Genomic DNA, 16,391 nt, shown 5'->3' with positions numbered 1-16,391 from the left:
AAAAGCGAGAGGGGGGGGGGGCAATCGAAGAAGAGATTTCTCAAATCTTTGACTTTTTCAGCGTTGGTGATGGGTCTGTATCCGAATGCGTGGCAAGGACCGCTGTCCACGTCGCTCTTCTGGCGTTGGCTCGGCTTGACCCTCGCCCTCAGTCTGCACGGCGCGGTGTGCACCCGTTATCGCGTGCTGGGCCTCGCCGTGACCCTGGTGCTGGCAGTGGTGCCGTACCTATGGCTGGAAAGCCGTCTCGCCCGCCGCGGCAAGACGCTGGCGCCCTTATGACCAGGCGACTCGACCGCGAGCGAGCGCGGGTCCACCAGTGTTGAGACGGCGACGACGACCGAAATTAGACACCGGGGTGACTGAGAACGAGCCGTTCCATCCAGCACCGCGGCCCGAATGAGATCGTGGACCGGGATACCGAGACGCGGTAGCCGCAGGAGTAGCGGCCTGACGACGCAGGAACCGCAGCAACAGCAGCAGCAGCAGCAGCAGCAGCAGCAACAGCAGCAACAGCCGCCGCAACAACAGCAGCAGCAGCAGCAGCAGCAACAGCATCATCAGACGCAGTCTAGCAGCGCGACGTTAAAGGTCAAGACGCGACGTAGGGCGAACAGCGTTGCGTTCGCCTGCCGCACCGACTACGGCCTGCCCGACGACAGCGATGATAATAACAGTCCGCCGAAGAACCCGGTGCTGCTGATCGCGGAACCAGAACGTCGCAGGAGCGCCACCGAAACTGCGGAAGGATCGAAGGAGCGCTCTTCGATCTTCACGCTCTCGTGAGGAAGGCATCCTCTCGCGAACGCGCTGCTTCCCAAGCGTCATCGTGCCATTCCGCGTGTATGGTAGCCGCGAGTGCAATTACGCTCCAACATGCGATACGTACGCTTTGGGTAATGCGTCGAGGGTGAAATCTCTCTCTCTCTCTCTCTCTTTCTGTTTTCAAAGTAAAACTTTATACAATTTCGTAGCCTTGACGCGGAAGGAGAGAGAGAGAGAGAGAGAGAGAGAGAGAGAGAGAGAGAGAGAGAGAGAGAGAGAGACTCTTCTTTCGAGCTTGCTCTTGCGACTGAAGATTCGAAGTAGTCGCAGAGAGCGTGTAATCCAGTATAATGCACTGATAGCGTGCAGCCTCGACGTGATATATCTCGTATAAGCGCAGAGCTTATAAGCATTACTAGCTATCGCAGTGTCCTATTTAGCGCTCGACTCTCGGGAGAGAGTTCTGTCTCTTTCCGTCTCTCTCGCTCTCTCGCGAATTCGGAGCGAGGACAACAGCAACGATCGATCGGTCGCTTTAAAGCTCTCTCGAGGCGCGTTCGAGCCGCGATTAATGAGGATCGCTCTTCCGAAGTTGGATGGAACGGCTGTGTATACAGACTATATATGCATACACACGTATGTACTTATACATATACATTTATGTACACATATACGCTTTTCCGCTACGGTGCGATCGATGCACACGACTGAAGAGCGGGAAAACGGCACGCGAATATACGTACATACACACGTACGTAAATCTACATACGTCGTATTCTAATATCGAGCGTACCGTTTTGTATCACTCGAACGAATCACCGTTTGACGTAACGAAACGTCGAGATGTACCTGATGTCTTTCAAACCAAGCTGCACAAGGTATAGTCGCCCCGCGTGAGAGATTCCCAATATATGTAAATATATATATGCACACACACACACACACACACACACACACATACATATGTGTATATACATATACGTACCCAGCATACACACACCTCCCTATCTATCGTAGATGCTCGTATACGAGCCTTGCGGGTGCATCAATTGATTTTGAGTGAAAAACAATTCCTGTCCTTTTGTATACCGATCATATTTGAAATGACGAGCGCAACCGCCAAAGTGATTCGCGACTGGTGTCAAAGTTGAAGAGAAATCGACGCCTAGAAGCGAGTCTGTAAACGCCTTTAACGACTTAAATATCATGACAATTTGGGTAAAAAATTTTTTATGATTGTAATTCGTTTGAGATGAGAGTCGCATGTGACGATAAAGAGATCTTCCCTCGATTAGACTTACATGGGCGACCTCCGTTAATTTTCCGTAGATAAAAAATGACGAGGATGCGGCCATTCATGGGGCGAATCGCGGAAATATGATCGCCAAAACACTTAGACATTTAGGACATCTTCCTTGATTGTATTAGACGCAATCGTGATCATCTCCCGGTTCGCAGACCGTCAGTTGACATTTTTGTTACGAATCTTAGAAGCTAAGCAAACTGCGAAACTGTAATCGCGTAAAGTTTAAGGGAAATTAATAAGTGTTATCTCGTTTAATGTTACAAGTGTAGGCGAGTCGAATGTTAAATTAGAATGATATTACGATGGGGATAACATATCACTGACATACATCATCCGGCGGAAATGGAGCCTGGTTTTCATTTTCTTTCCACGGACGTAACATACTGTTTGTAAAAGAACTGAAAAAGAAAAACTGAAAAATAGCTACTAAATAATTTTAATCTAATGTTAGATTAATATAAATAAAAATAATTTTATTTTTCTAGATATATATTTAGTATTAACAGTTGTTACGTTTGGTAATACTTAAATTAAATATCTAAGAAAAAATAAAATTATTTTTTATTATATTAACCGAATATTTAAGTAGAATTATTTCACTCGATATTTGATAGCTATTATTAAATCTTTTTTTTTTTTCAGTACATAACGACTCGTATCGCGGAATAATTTTGTTTTTACTGTGAAATTACAATAATTTCAAGATCCCTTAACACATATTGAAAGAAGTATAATAATTCTTCATGAGCTTCATCCAACTATTTTTCGTTTCATAATTCACATCGCATTTTACCATCCGATTTATATAATGTAATTTTGAACCGAAAATGTAATTACAATTAGTTTCATAATTTTATACGAATCAGGATTGCAACACTATTTCATCATTGTATACTTTCGGGATATTCCGGGACCGCTGTTTCCGTCGATACAAACTGATTACCATTACTACCATTTTACAGTAAACGTTTTTTATGCGCCACATACATGTTTTCCGATGTTCGAGTTAATCGTATTACGCTTGACCGACAGTAAGGATCGCAGGACGGCGATTGGATAAAAAGAGAAGGAAGAAGCGAGGTTCTATGGAGGTGTGAAAGGAGAGAAAAAAAAAAACCGCTAGGACGCAAAAACGCTCGTGCAGATAAATTCTCTAATACGTTTTACTCAGCAATAAACTTGCTCACTATCGGTTCGAAATCGTAGCCGATTGCCCGCAGGGCGAGAAAAAAAGGTTCGAGGGAGGGAGAAAAGGGAAGCGGAAAAGAACGTTCAGTGTCCTAGCGAGGCGCGGAGCAAGGAATGTATATCGTCAGTGTGGCATTGGGGAAAGGCATATATTATCTGTATTTCATGAAATAATAAATATTATCTTATTTTATATCGATCGACGCTTTAATTCACTTTTGTGTGCGACGCGTAAAATCGCCGTTCCCGAGATCACCCGCCTGCCTACGAACGTTCCCAAGGGAAAGCAAACACGCTCGACTATTCCTACTCGTAAAATCGCACGCATTTCTTTTTATATTCCCTCTTTTCAATTATATTTAATATATTCTTGGAATTACTTTCATCGTAGAGATCGTTGGTTCTCCATTCATTTTTGTACTTCATAAACTAAATACACTAAAAGCTAATTGCTACTGAGACTAAGATTTCGTCGATCTTCCTCGAACGAACGTTAACTTAATGATATATAAATTTCAAACAGCTCGTTAGGAGCTCTGCAAACTAGCTCATAAGCGTCGATTGAATAAAAAGAAAAGATTGCACGTCTTCAAAAAAAGAGAGAACGATCGTCAAAGAATAAAATGAAAAAAAAGAAAAAGATCGGCGAAATCACCTCCAAGTCTTAGAACGCAAAAGTATTGAAATATTTGACTAAAAAGGACAGCGATGGATCAATCTCATTACCATATCTCGAACGTTTTGGCAGTAAAACGCCGAGTTTTACTCAAATTAGAGTATTTGAAAATATCGTGACGATTCTTCATCGATTTCCGATAAACGCCTCCACATCTCCAGGATGCATCTTGCACTTCACTCTCTTCCAATTTCCAATAAGACATAAATGCAAGTGACAGAAATCACACATCTATTATACTATATACGTATGTATGTATATACACATACATACATACATACATATACACACGTTAACATTGTCTATCTAAGTTATTGTCTTATGTCTTAACGGGAATGCGAGTAGAAGCTCGCGTTCTCGCGTGACAGGGCACGAGTAGTCGACTTTGAAGAAAGCCTTGGATTTTAACTGAATTTATCAATGTATAACGTTTAGAAATACACACGCACACACACTCACACACGCACGCAATGGACATCCAGTATATCACATAGACACATGGAAACATTTTAGCTATTAGCCCGTATAACTTGTAACAATGCCCCTTTATTTATTTCTTCATCGACCATATTTCTCTCTTTCCTTTTCTTTTTTTTCCAAGCAATTGCATTTAACATATAACTCACAGCAAAATTTTTAGACTCGCTTTATAACCCTTCCGTCCTTTCCCTTTCTTTCCTCTCGCGAATCGATCAATGTCGCGCACGCAGTGCGTCTCTATGAAGCGAGTAAATATCCTACGCAAACGTATCTCGTTTGAATTATTACAGTCGTGTATAAATGTAGGCTACATACACACATACTATATAAACGTAACGCTCTCGTATAATGTATACAGGAAAAAGATAGGAGATCATAAATGACTGCATTACCAAACAGATCGCCCAGAAAAACAAAATGAGTATAGTCTGATGACGATCTGCGAGTTCGAAAAAAAAAAAGAAAAAAAAAAGGATAATACTAGTATTATATTATATTCATAGCGGATTAAAACAGGGGGATGCATTGTCACCTCTTCTGTTTAATCTAGTATTGGAATATGCTATTAAAGAAATGCAGAAGAGTAATGATGGTTTGCAGTTGAACGGTACAACACAAATATTAACATATGCGGACGATATTGCTTTGTTGGGAGATAATAAAGAAACACTAATAAATAACGCTAAAATTCTATTAGATAAAACGAAAGAACTGGGGCTGCAAATAAACGTTGAAAAAACTAAATATATGGTCACTGATAGAATTCAGAATATTCATAATAACGGAAACCTGGTCGTCTGTGATAAAATTTTTGAACGGGTTAGCAATTTTAAGTATTTAGGATCGATTTTAAACCAAACTAATGAAATAAGAGAAGAGCTCAAGAGAAGAATTAATTTGGGGAATGCGTGCTTCTATTCGGTTAAGAAACTACTCGGTTCGCGGATATTGTCTAGGCGCTTAAAAATTAGAATTTACAGAACGATTATTTTACCGGTAGTCCTTTATGGCAGCGAAGCGTGGTCACTTACATTACAAGACGAGAAAAGATTTAGGGCTTTCGAAAATAAAGTACTTCGAAAAATCATCGGGGCAAAACGCGATGAGGAAACGGGCGAATGGAGAAAATTACACAACGCAGAATTACATCAATTATATAATAGTCCGGATATTATTAATGTCATAAAATCGCGTCGATTAAGATGGGCAGGTCACGCGGCGCGTATGGATGAGAATCGAATTGCATATAAAGTACTAATTGGTAAACCGGATGGGAAGAGACCATTGGGTAGACCAAGACGTAGATGGGAAGAAAATATTAGAATGGACCTTAACGAAATGGGGTACGAGGGTCACAAATGGAGGGATCTGGCTCAGGGACGGGAACAGTGGCGGGATTTGGTATTTGCGGCAATGAGCTTTCGAGTTCCTAACGCCTAATAATAATAATAATAATAATACTAGTATTAAACTGATAGTATCGACTGGAGGAATACATTATTAAGTCGTCGCGAGTATAAAGGAAATACTGGCCTAAGAATATCAGAATACGCTACGAAACTTCCTAGGAAACGCTTGTACAATCTTACAGACTAAATTATATCGTAACTTGCTGATCGTTGATTGCAGATCGTAATATTCGAAATTGCGAATTACTTCTTGACAAGGACGAGTAACGCTGAATTATGAAACTGGACGCAATTCTTTCTTTCATAAATCAGATCATCGTTTAATCTCCAATAATTCCTTTTTTCAAAGTGTAATCTCTCTCATGACGGATGAGAAAAGGATTGTTAATATTTAAAACTCTTATTTAAATCACGGTATGAATTTATTGTTTCTAAATAAAAAAATCTATCCTCCTTTATTTTCTTCCTTGAAAAGAAACAATAATGACGGAGTGCATAGATTTTCTTTTTTTATAACAGCATTTGCGGTGTTCTTTCAACAGTGTCGCTTTTCTTACCGATTATTCTGTGTAACGCGAGAAGCAATTTTAGGCTGAAGCAAAGTGGGACTAATATCTCTTGTACATATATATGTGGCTTAACTACAACTATTAACGTATCACAAAAGAAATATCGTGTTTCTCGCAGATCTCTCCGGCTTTCATTATCGTCTCTTGTCAGCCCAAAATCACTTTTATATCGCGACTTGATACGCGTGCACTACGAAGAACTCTGTTTCCCTTTCTTTCCTTCTCTTCCTTTTCATACTATCCAACAATCGAAAATCCGCATGTCTCTAGCTAAGATGCTTCTGAATCTTATTATACTTTCACCCTGTTATCTCGTCGCATTTCTAAGAAAACTATCTTTTCGTATATATAACACGCGTGTTATTTTTAAACACAAATAAAGAAGAAAAAAGCCATTTTTGTGTGATATTTATCTTTTCTCTTTTTCAGACATGAACCATTTCACTATTATTCCGCGGACTATATTAAAATGCTCATCGGCAATGTTATACGCTTTTAATGGAAGCGCACGCGATATAATTACTATCTGTTCCTTCTTAATAACTACATATATCGCGAATGTTCTAAACATGTTCTACCATGTTCACCGTGAGCGTTAATCATCAAGATGGTAGCAAATTATACAATTACATCCGGATTTATGTGCAATGCATTTTTTTTCTTATCTCTCCTTTTTACCAATACTATGGACAATAATACATTTAGAAGAACACGAATCATAAATAATTGATACGCGCGTGTATTATATACACATGAAAAATATTCGACGAGATTCTCAAAAAAATTGTAAAACTTGGGAAACACAAATATGCTAAAAAACCAAGATAAGGTTTCTTCCAATTTTCGTCATCATTGTTGCGAAAAAGCCACTGATACGGTTGATTTCTTAATACTGTGCACAAAAAATATACAAACTATCGTTAAAGAAATCATCGTTATTTTATACACTAAAGCCATTTTTTGGAAAGAGTTGATTAGTTTTGGATTCTCTTTGCTCAATCTTTTTGAAAACATGTTCTCGAAACTAAATTATAGCACTATCACTGGCATCCTGTTTAATAACGATGAAAAAACGAGTACATACTATAGCTTTACTTATAAGCAGTTTTGAGCATCAGTACATTCGATAATACAACACTAAGGCGATTTTTACGTAACAGATAACACTGCGTATATTCTCAAGTCTTGCATTCACATTCATGCACGTGGATGCGTACACGACGCCCCTATCCCTCCCCCCCCCCTCTCTTTCTTCCGAGTACCACAGTAACAGGTCCGTCAAGTTACTTCAATCAAAAGAGTTCGCCTCAAGCTCTTTCAGGAGAGTCCTCGATAATTTACAACCACTACTTAAATTTGATACTTAAAATTCTGTTTGTGTGCAACTAAACGGATCGACTGCTCAAACTGGAGTATAATTGCCCTTGGGTTTGTAAAAGAGCTTGCCGCGCACTATACGTCTCGTGATTTCATTCAGTAGCAAGCGTTTCTCCTTTTTGATCTTCTTCAGTATGCCCCTGTTCTCTTGTGCGCGTCGTGACAAGTACGGCAATACTTCCTTAACCGGTCCGTACGGGATGTATTTATATGCAGAATAACCGGATTGACCTAGAAATTTTATTCAATATTGATCCATATGCATACATATCTCATCTTATATTATAGAAAAATATTTCAACTTAAAGAATTGTTCCATACCTAATGGAAATGTTATGTAATCGCACATTCCTAGTAATTGACCAAAACATATGACTTTATCCTCTGGCGAAATTCCGATTTCTTTCATCCTAAAAAACGTAAAAAGATTATTTCATATATATATGTATAATAAATATACATATATTCATTCTTTCGTAGAGAATACAGATAAAATATAAATCGTAATCGATACTCACTTCTCGATCGCGAAACGCACAGTGTCTTCGTTGTGCGAGGCGACCATAATACCGATTTTCTTGGGATCTTCTCCCTTGTCCTTATACTGTTTCATCCGCCTCAAGCATTCCATGAGCGTCTTATGGTAGGACTCGGTCGTCGCCTCAAACGTTGGGTTAGTGGGGTCTGGATAACCCATAGCTGCTGCTCTTGCCCGTTCCTGAATAAAAACTCTTCGATATTTCCGCGTAGGTCAGTGAAATTTATTCGAAAAGTGTTCACAAACCTGTTCAATGTACGCGCCGCGTACAAGTTTAGCACCGAAATAAAAGTTTTGACGTTCTGCCTGTTCGAGATCCGTTTTCACCTCATTATACGCGTCTTGTAGATACGTCTGGTAAGTGTTGAATACCACAGCCTAAGAAGTAGACCGATATTTGGCGGTAAGAATATCATTCACTGAAAAGTAGCTAAGTGATAACGTCGCGATCCTCTGAGAACATTAGGAAGTTACCTTTTTCGTATTGTATTTGCGCATCATCTCTAACGTCAGGCGAGAAATGGCCGGTTGGAAATACGTCTGCTCCGCATCTATCATGATACGAACATCCAGATTGTCAGCTACCTGTAAAAAAGAATGATTTATTCATTTATGACGTCGATCAAGAATCTCAAAACTGATAGAAAAGTTTTATTGCTTAACACCTACCGTGACGATACTGTTTAGACGCCTGATCATGTTCCTAAACATTTCTTCTTCCTTGGACGTGAGTTGCGACATTAGCCTAACCATTTTGCCCGTCTTAATATCAGGTACTTGGAACGTTTCGCTCAGTTCATAATTTTCGTCTAGAATACCGCTCCACGGGAAGAGGTGAATCACACTGCGTGGACAAAAATATCCATTGTGTTTGCAATACTATTCTGTATTAAAACGTCGTTAAAATTCTTCATTTTGATCGCGCGTACCCTTCCTTATCCGATTGAATTTTTTGAAGGAACTTTTGCACCTCTGTATCTTTGATGTGTGCCTCCTCGAACTTTTTCTTAAAATCATCAAGCTTTGCATGATGAGCCAGAACGGCACCCTCGCCACCGATAACATCCGATGTATACTGTCGTGCACGCATAATTACCTCAGACAATTGTAGCTGAAGCATAAATTATTTTATTACAGTTATAAGATTTACAAATAAACAACTAAAGTCAGCAGTAAAAATAAAATTACTAACCAGAAGCTGCGGTCGACCAAGCGCCGTTAATTTGACAGCTGTGATGCCCATTCCCATAGAAGCACCTGCAAAAATATCTCCTGTTACGTCGTATTATACTACAATACCAATTAAGTCAATTATTCTTTCATAAGAAAGAAAAATGCTTCACAAGAATAAAAGAAAAATGTATGGAGAAGATTTTGAGGTAAGGAAGGGAAGCAATGTCTTTCTTACCAGGATGGTGATCAACTTGGATATTGGTGGTAATATTCTGGGAGGGATATTTCAGTCGCAAAGTTCGAATTTCATCTTCTGTAAAATTTTATGAAGAAATACTTTTCATTCAGAGTCTACAGTATACCGATTTTATTTTTCTCTCTATTTCTTAGTTAGACTTTAGTCAACTCGTGACAACTTTTTGTCCATTAATATGTCCGATATGTTACGTCACATAATTTGGGCGAAATACACAAATGGTGCACGTGCTTATTTATTGATATATGTATTTATAGCCGGGTGTGAAAGACTTAATCCATCGTCGTTTCGTCGCATAACGAGAACACGTACCATTTTTCTCTCTTTTTCGTATTGACGTAATTTGATAGCGTTTTATAGATACTGCTAAACGTAATTCCGGTGCCAGGAAGAGGCGAGTGTTTTTGCGTCAACGGAAATCGAAAATTCGTTGAAAATGGCGATCGATCTTGCACGCGACTTCGTGACGTCGGAATCGCGCCCCTGTAATTACGCAATTACCTCTTCCCCCTTCCTTAGAAAGCAGTCCTTCCGTTATGTGACGTAGGTTTTATTACTTCGATTAAGTATAATTTTACATTTAATTTTAATTTAACTACACAATTCAATTAATTAATTTTATATTTTCGCACATTTTATTGTCCACAAATAAGGGTGTAATAAAATGTGCGAAAAATTAATATTCACATAGTAAATATTAATTTCCATGTAATTAGGATCGATAATCATGTTCATGAAAATCAAACTGTACGACAATAGTAATGCAGTTATCTTGACGGTAAATCGGAGCATCAATTTCTATGGATGGCAAAAATACACGACCAGTTTGGCTGACTGCATCGTTCGAATAAGGTCCGAAAAAGGTCAAGAGGCACTTTAAAAGAAGCCTTTTAAGAACATTGCGAAAAAGATCGATCTGCTTCATGAATTTAATCATCGTTCCTAGTTTTTGATAAATTGCAGAATGGATCAAGATGATAGAACGAACAAATAAATTCCCAATTTACACACTTAAAATTAAATAACAAAAAATATTTTCACTACTTAATTTGTTCAAGAAACTCAAGCTTCAAATCGAAAAATCATTCAAATTGGTTTGTGATAGATCCTGTATAGCTTAATATCGCGCTGCCAAACATGTCGATTCAGGAATCAGGAAAGATTTTAAACTGCTATAGAAAGCCCAAAGTAAAATCCGTGACTCACTCGCCACAGCCTCCAGACACCTGATAAATATGTCCATGTTTCGCTCACACGAAGCTTCATTCAGATAAAAATATGTCCTGGCCGACGACACTTTGTATCGTCGATCGGCGAACGATTTCTCCACGTGATACTTCTTTAGCGGGCCCTCCCTCTTTTCATCGCCCGCTTCCGACACCGAGGCTCTGAAATGGAAGAATACCAAATAGTTAGCGACTGTTTGGGCATTTATTACCATTACAATCTACGCCTGTATTTTATTTTATTTTTTTTCTATTTAGATGTCTCGTTTCTCTCTTAAATTTTTTCCATTTACATACTGATGGAAATTAAAATCCATTCACGCAAGAATCGAATACAAGCAAGTATAAATAGAAAACTGTAGCCATTATATCCCTGCACGGTAAAGCGAAGCATAGGTTTAAATTCCATTTAATGAAGGGATTCGAGCCACGGAGTAACGTACTACTCTTGTAAGGCCATACGAAAAATAAAAAAGATCAATGCACGATAATTGCGACAACGTAATTGTTACGATCACAGAAATATGTAAAACTTATTTAAAGAGTATTTTACTTACTGGACTTCACGCCTCTCGGCCTCCTCCTGCGAGATGTCTTCCTCGACGGAATAATCAAGGATTGGTTTGACGCCAAATTGCCGCAGCCTATCTAAGACAGGTGTAATCTGCACCTCATCTTCGCCAGCGACGAAGTGACCGTAAAACGTGGCCTTCATGAGCTTTGTGAACAACTTTTCACCCAGCACTGACTTCGCCATTTTCATGACCTGTACAAAATTTCAGCAATGAGACATAGTTAACATTTTGTTGACAAAGCTTAGCAATATAACGTAACGCGCGAGAACGAAGAAAAATGTAAAAATAATATCGCAGCTATTTCTTCGTTTGAGGTTCAGCTTTGGAGCGAGCATTATGTAACCGAGCGGAGAGACGAAAACTGTTACTGTAAGCATCTCCTCGCACAATAAAAATCTGGGTTATATTGCACTTAATGGCTACGTTTGATTCGAATATCGATCTCCTGAGAAACGAAATGCACGATCTGGGAATACATCGATTCATTTTGCCGTTAAAAATCACAGTAAAATTAAGAAGACATTAAGTTTAAAAAGTCAAATTGTATAAAATATGAAAGGAAGATAACATATAAGATTTTTCAATATATATTTTAAATGATTTAGAAATAAAATGCTGTGCTTTCGTAATTTTATAAAAGCATAATAATTTTCTCTTTTTTTCGCTTGCATGGGGATGGATAAAGCGCATTCAGTGTTCAAAAGAAAAGATACAAATTGTGATAGAGGGCATAAATTTTTATGCACATATAAAGACACGCACACATTATTAATGTGCGAAACGCACTGTAACATTTTGAATATATTAAAATATTATTGTGGAAAAATATCTTCTGATTAAGTTTTATTCGATAAAGTACAGAGATAATTTAAATTAATTTATTAATTATTCATTCGACGAGTATCTGATGAGAATTGATTATTCCAGATTGAGAGGTATCGTAAAAATGAAAAAAGTAGAATTAAATAATGATCAATGATTGGTCAATTTTTTAAATTAGTACTATTAGATATAATATACCATTAGATATAAAATAATTATTCACTGACTAATAATTGTTGAAATAATTAGTCTTTATTTGAACCAATTAACGTATACGTATTTTTGTATGTATTTAGGATTGCAAACAAAAAGTCCAAAGTTTTTGGCCTGTAAGTTCTAATTTAAAAAGCTTTGATATGGTAATCCTGAATAAGGATCTAAACGGATAACGGAATCGAGATTTGTTAAGGTGTGAATTTAAGTATTGTTTGTAGAAAATTTGGTTCGTAAAAGATTTAAAAATGGAAATGTGTTGCGGCACATAATAGTCCACAGGCGAATAAAAACATGTCGTGTGAATATGTATTTATGACAACTAAAGCTGTAACGTTAATTGCTCGCTAATAATACGACATCCGGCGCTAAACAATAATCCGTCATAATTTACACCCCGTGATTCATAACATTGCGAGTTTGTAATCGTATCACGGATCGTATCATGGAGAGCATGTCAAACAAATACACTTTAGCGAATACGAAAACGGTGAGCACGAAAACATCAAAGCGCTATTCCATCGACGTATCGAATTGCTCTTTGGTCTTGTTTGCCTTTCTGCTTGAATTTTCTTTTGCGTACGCACACATATTACTTTTTTTTTATATTTACATTGAAGAATAACATGAAAAAAAATGCAGCTACCAATCATTCCTAGAAAATTACAACCCTCGAAAAATCCGTCGCTCTCTAAGGAAGGAAGCAAACAATCCGACAACAGAGAAATTTCTAGATAAAGATAAACATGATGCTCGCGATACAAATCAACGATATAAATTCGATGAGATAGCTGAGCAACAAAATGCGTAACGTAAGCTTCGAAGGGAAAGAGAAAGAGAGTGAGAGGAAGTGTGATTCAGACTGTTAAAATAGAAACAATTTTGTGATGACAGGAGAAGAGCTCGTCGATTGCAATCGTTTCCTTCACCGACCTGATCGGGTTTCGTCAAATGAAATCGTAGAAATAAAATTGGGATGCAGCGAGAGTCAGTAAAAACTAACGACGGCGTGCCTGGAAGTCGGTTCTAATTTTAGTGTCTCATTCATAAGACTTCTCTCTTCATTGTGCTGGGAAACTTTTCGTACACGTTATACATAGAGCGTATCTGTAATTATTGAAGCGCACGATATAAAGTTTGCATTGTCATTTAATTATGGTAAATTGCAGAACAAGAATCGGCACGTGAAAAAGTTTTAATCATTCGCGATAGACACAAAGTGTTCGCGACTATAATTGTAATTAATCAGATTACCCGTAATCGAAGTGACAATTCAAAGCAAACTGCGGAAATGCGGATTCTCAAGTGCTAAGCAAATAGATGGATAGTTACATGTTACATAGACGACAGTATACGTACTTAACGTTGCCACTTAAGTCATTGTTATGTTTGTCAAACTCGGAGTCTCTCGGAGCTCACCGTTTGTCAACGTCAAGCACATATCTGTGTACTTATTGATAAGCCTAAACAGAGTGTGTATCTATACAAATCGCTCGATAAGCTCGGCTTTCCCACGCTTGTTGTAAATTCTCTGCGCTATGTAATTATGAATGATTACTTTACGTTCTTACTCTCTTCCACCCACTAAAGAAAGCGAATAGAATTTGCAGTTGTGCAGATTGCGAATGCATCAGCTAATCGAGCTATGATATTTTAGGCAAAGCAACCTCTCGTTTTATATAATTTAGTTTATCTTTAACATTCGGTGGAACAACAAAAATAAAATCATACGTATTTTGCAGAACGGAGTTCCCAAAGTCTACGAGTCTACCTACCTCAACCTTTGTCATGTTACGTAGCTGTGCAAGATTAATCGGAACGTGCACTGCTTGCGTGCCAAGATCAGCTCGTGCTAGAGCTCGCGTCCACACATTGTTCAAAAATAATATTGTACAACTATGACCGGTAAGTCATTCTAAATTTCTTGCAGTGAAATCTCACTCCGAGAGAGTGAAAATACAACTTCGAAAATACTTTCGAAACAAAAAGTGAAAAAAGAATGAAATACTTCACCTCTTTCAAAGTTGTATTTTCACTCTCTTCGTTTTTTTAAGAGCGAAAATTGTCACTCTCTTTTTCGAGAAGTGAAATATTTTCACTTTTTTCTCAACGGTGATTGTATTTTCACTTTCTTGGAATAATATTTCACTGTAAGAAATTTAGCGTTACTACCTATATATATTATTATATATGGTATGTATAATAAGTATGTCATTACGATTTGACAGCGGTAACTGCAATACGGTTCGTCGAACTTATTATCTTATGTCTTTGATGATGCAACTGGAGAACACGACGATACGCGAGTTGCAATTCGAGCCGACGATCGATCTAGAAAAATTCTTGGTCCCTTAAACTACCTCGAAAATCAAATATATCCTTTGATGTTTTTAATAGCACTCTCATATCGTTGCTGTGAGAACTCATCGAGAACTCATTTTTTTTTCGCGCTTCATACTCGAGTCATTTCAGATGGCGAGTTATTTGATGTCGATCAGATCGAAAGATAGACCAATGACAGGATGGGACATCTTGTAGAACGATAGTTTCGTTATTATAAGTCTGTGAATAAAAGGTAAGGAAAATTTGCGACAGAGATGACGTATATACTCAAAATAACGCCGCTAATAGCGATTTATTTCGGAAATGTCGATGAACGTTGATAAGGTCGTCTATTTTTAAACTTTTGCTAACTATTTAAGCCAAGCCTCTAATAATGTACAATGATTCTCGAATTTTTAATAGAAATATTAATTGCGGATTATATTGCTAATAATAATGTATAAACTGCGGACTTCTAGTTAAAGTTCATTATATTTTAAAAATTTAAGCACTACTTTTGAATTTAAGTACTTTAGTCAGTTTTAAATTAATTTAAATTCAAGCACATTTTCATCGTAAGTAAAAACTCTCTTCTTCATTTTTCTGCTAAAAATAAGATAAAAGTCGGACAGATGCATTAAAACTTAGCGGATAGTAACATTCGAAACTTCATCCTTCTGCCATTATAATGTAAAAAAAATGTGAGAATTTTGCAACAAAGATTAAAAAAAAACACAGTTATTTCCTATTAACAACTTCGAATTCCAAGTATACCATCTGATTATTAGAACAAAAGTATAAGAGAACTAAGGATGATTTGTTTGGCAATTCGAGACTGAGTCTAATTTTTTACATATTTTTTAATTGTTTAAATGAGCATCCGCGGAAATTCGGGACAGTTATGAACGTATCATAACTTTCTGTCATTTTCTTCGATTAGATTATATGCTCACTAACATGGAATCCTACGCTATAGCTTTAGAATTACAGTTAGAAGAAAAAAAAGAAAGGAACGTCAGTAGAGTCGAGAGAGAGAGAGAGAGAGGGAGAGAGTCGGGAATTTAGATGAAGGATTTAATAGAACCGTGTTGATGAACTCGCTGGACTCGTTGAAAGCCAATCCATTCGTCCATTCGATCTTGATCGAACAAGGAGGCGCCAGACGAACTGGACAACCTTGGAATTACTTTCGCGTGTCCTTGTACCGATCGCTCAGCACATCTCCTGCGCACATGTGTGGGACGAATCCTGCGTAATCGACATAGACCAGTCTTGAGGCGTTCCTAATCTCAAGTTTGAGTAACCTTAAAGACGCACATGTACATATCAGGACTGATCGAAAGCCGGCTGTGTCAAGAGTGTGTGAACACTTTTCTAAAACAGACGTACTAGCCGAAGAAGGTCGAAGGGAAAAAATACCGATTCGTAGGCGATATTCCTATCTATCTGTCTATTTGCTCGTCCAGCTGTCGTCCAGTTGAGTTTGGAAAAAAAAT

The 16,391-nt window shown here is 38.0% G+C and overlaps 2 protein-coding genes across 3 annotated transcripts in view; one reads left to right on the top strand and one right to left on the bottom strand.

The window, feature by feature from the left end:
* LOC108745791 (UNC93-like protein) overlaps positions 1-287 on the top strand; it is an 8,516-nt gene extending 8,229 nt beyond the window's left edge. The window contains exon 8 of the mRNA XM_018482148.1: positions 62-287. Within this exon, the coding sequence (XP_018337650.1) occupies positions 62-282 (221 nt within the window). The 3' untranslated portion in view covers positions 283-287. The remainder of the gene's footprint in view (positions 1-61) is intronic.
* Positions 288-6,387: 6,100 nt separating this feature from the next.
* The window catches only part of LOC108745782 (proline dehydrogenase 1, mitochondrial), a 17,889-nt gene continuing 7,885 nt past the window's right edge, over positions 6,388-16,391 (bottom strand). Inside the window, exons 2-12 of one of the 2 annotated variants that reach the window (XM_018482127.1) lie at positions 11,521-11,729; positions 10,944-11,125; positions 9,717-9,794; positions 9,501-9,565; positions 9,238-9,419; positions 8,978-9,152; positions 8,783-8,893; positions 8,555-8,686; positions 8,289-8,488; positions 8,092-8,180; positions 6,388-8,001 (exon numbers count right to left, since the gene is read on the bottom strand). In XM_018482127.1, coding sequence (XP_018337629.1) covers positions 7,796-8,001; positions 8,092-8,180; positions 8,289-8,488; positions 8,555-8,686; positions 8,783-8,893; positions 8,978-9,152; positions 9,238-9,419; positions 9,501-9,565; positions 9,717-9,794; positions 10,944-11,125; positions 11,521-11,729 — 1,629 coding nt within the window. In that variant the 3' untranslated portion in view covers positions 6,388-7,795. The remainder of the gene's footprint in view (positions 8,002-8,091; positions 8,181-8,288; positions 8,489-8,554; positions 8,687-8,782; positions 8,894-8,977; positions 9,153-9,237; positions 9,420-9,500; positions 9,566-9,716; positions 9,795-10,943; positions 11,126-11,520; positions 11,730-16,391) is intronic. The other variant, XM_018482129.1, reaches the window with a different exon arrangement.

The sequence above is a fragment of the Trachymyrmex septentrionalis genome, unplaced genomic scaffold, assembly GCF_001594115.1.
Source record: "Trachymyrmex septentrionalis isolate Tsep2-gDNA-1 unplaced genomic scaffold, Tsep1.0 scaffold148, whole genome shotgun sequence".
In the NCBI taxonomy this organism is placed as follows: domain Eukaryota; kingdom Metazoa; phylum Arthropoda; class Insecta; order Hymenoptera; family Formicidae; genus Trachymyrmex; species Trachymyrmex septentrionalis.
Note: the sequence above shows the minus strand (reverse complement) of the source record. Positions and strands in the feature narration are given on the sequence as shown.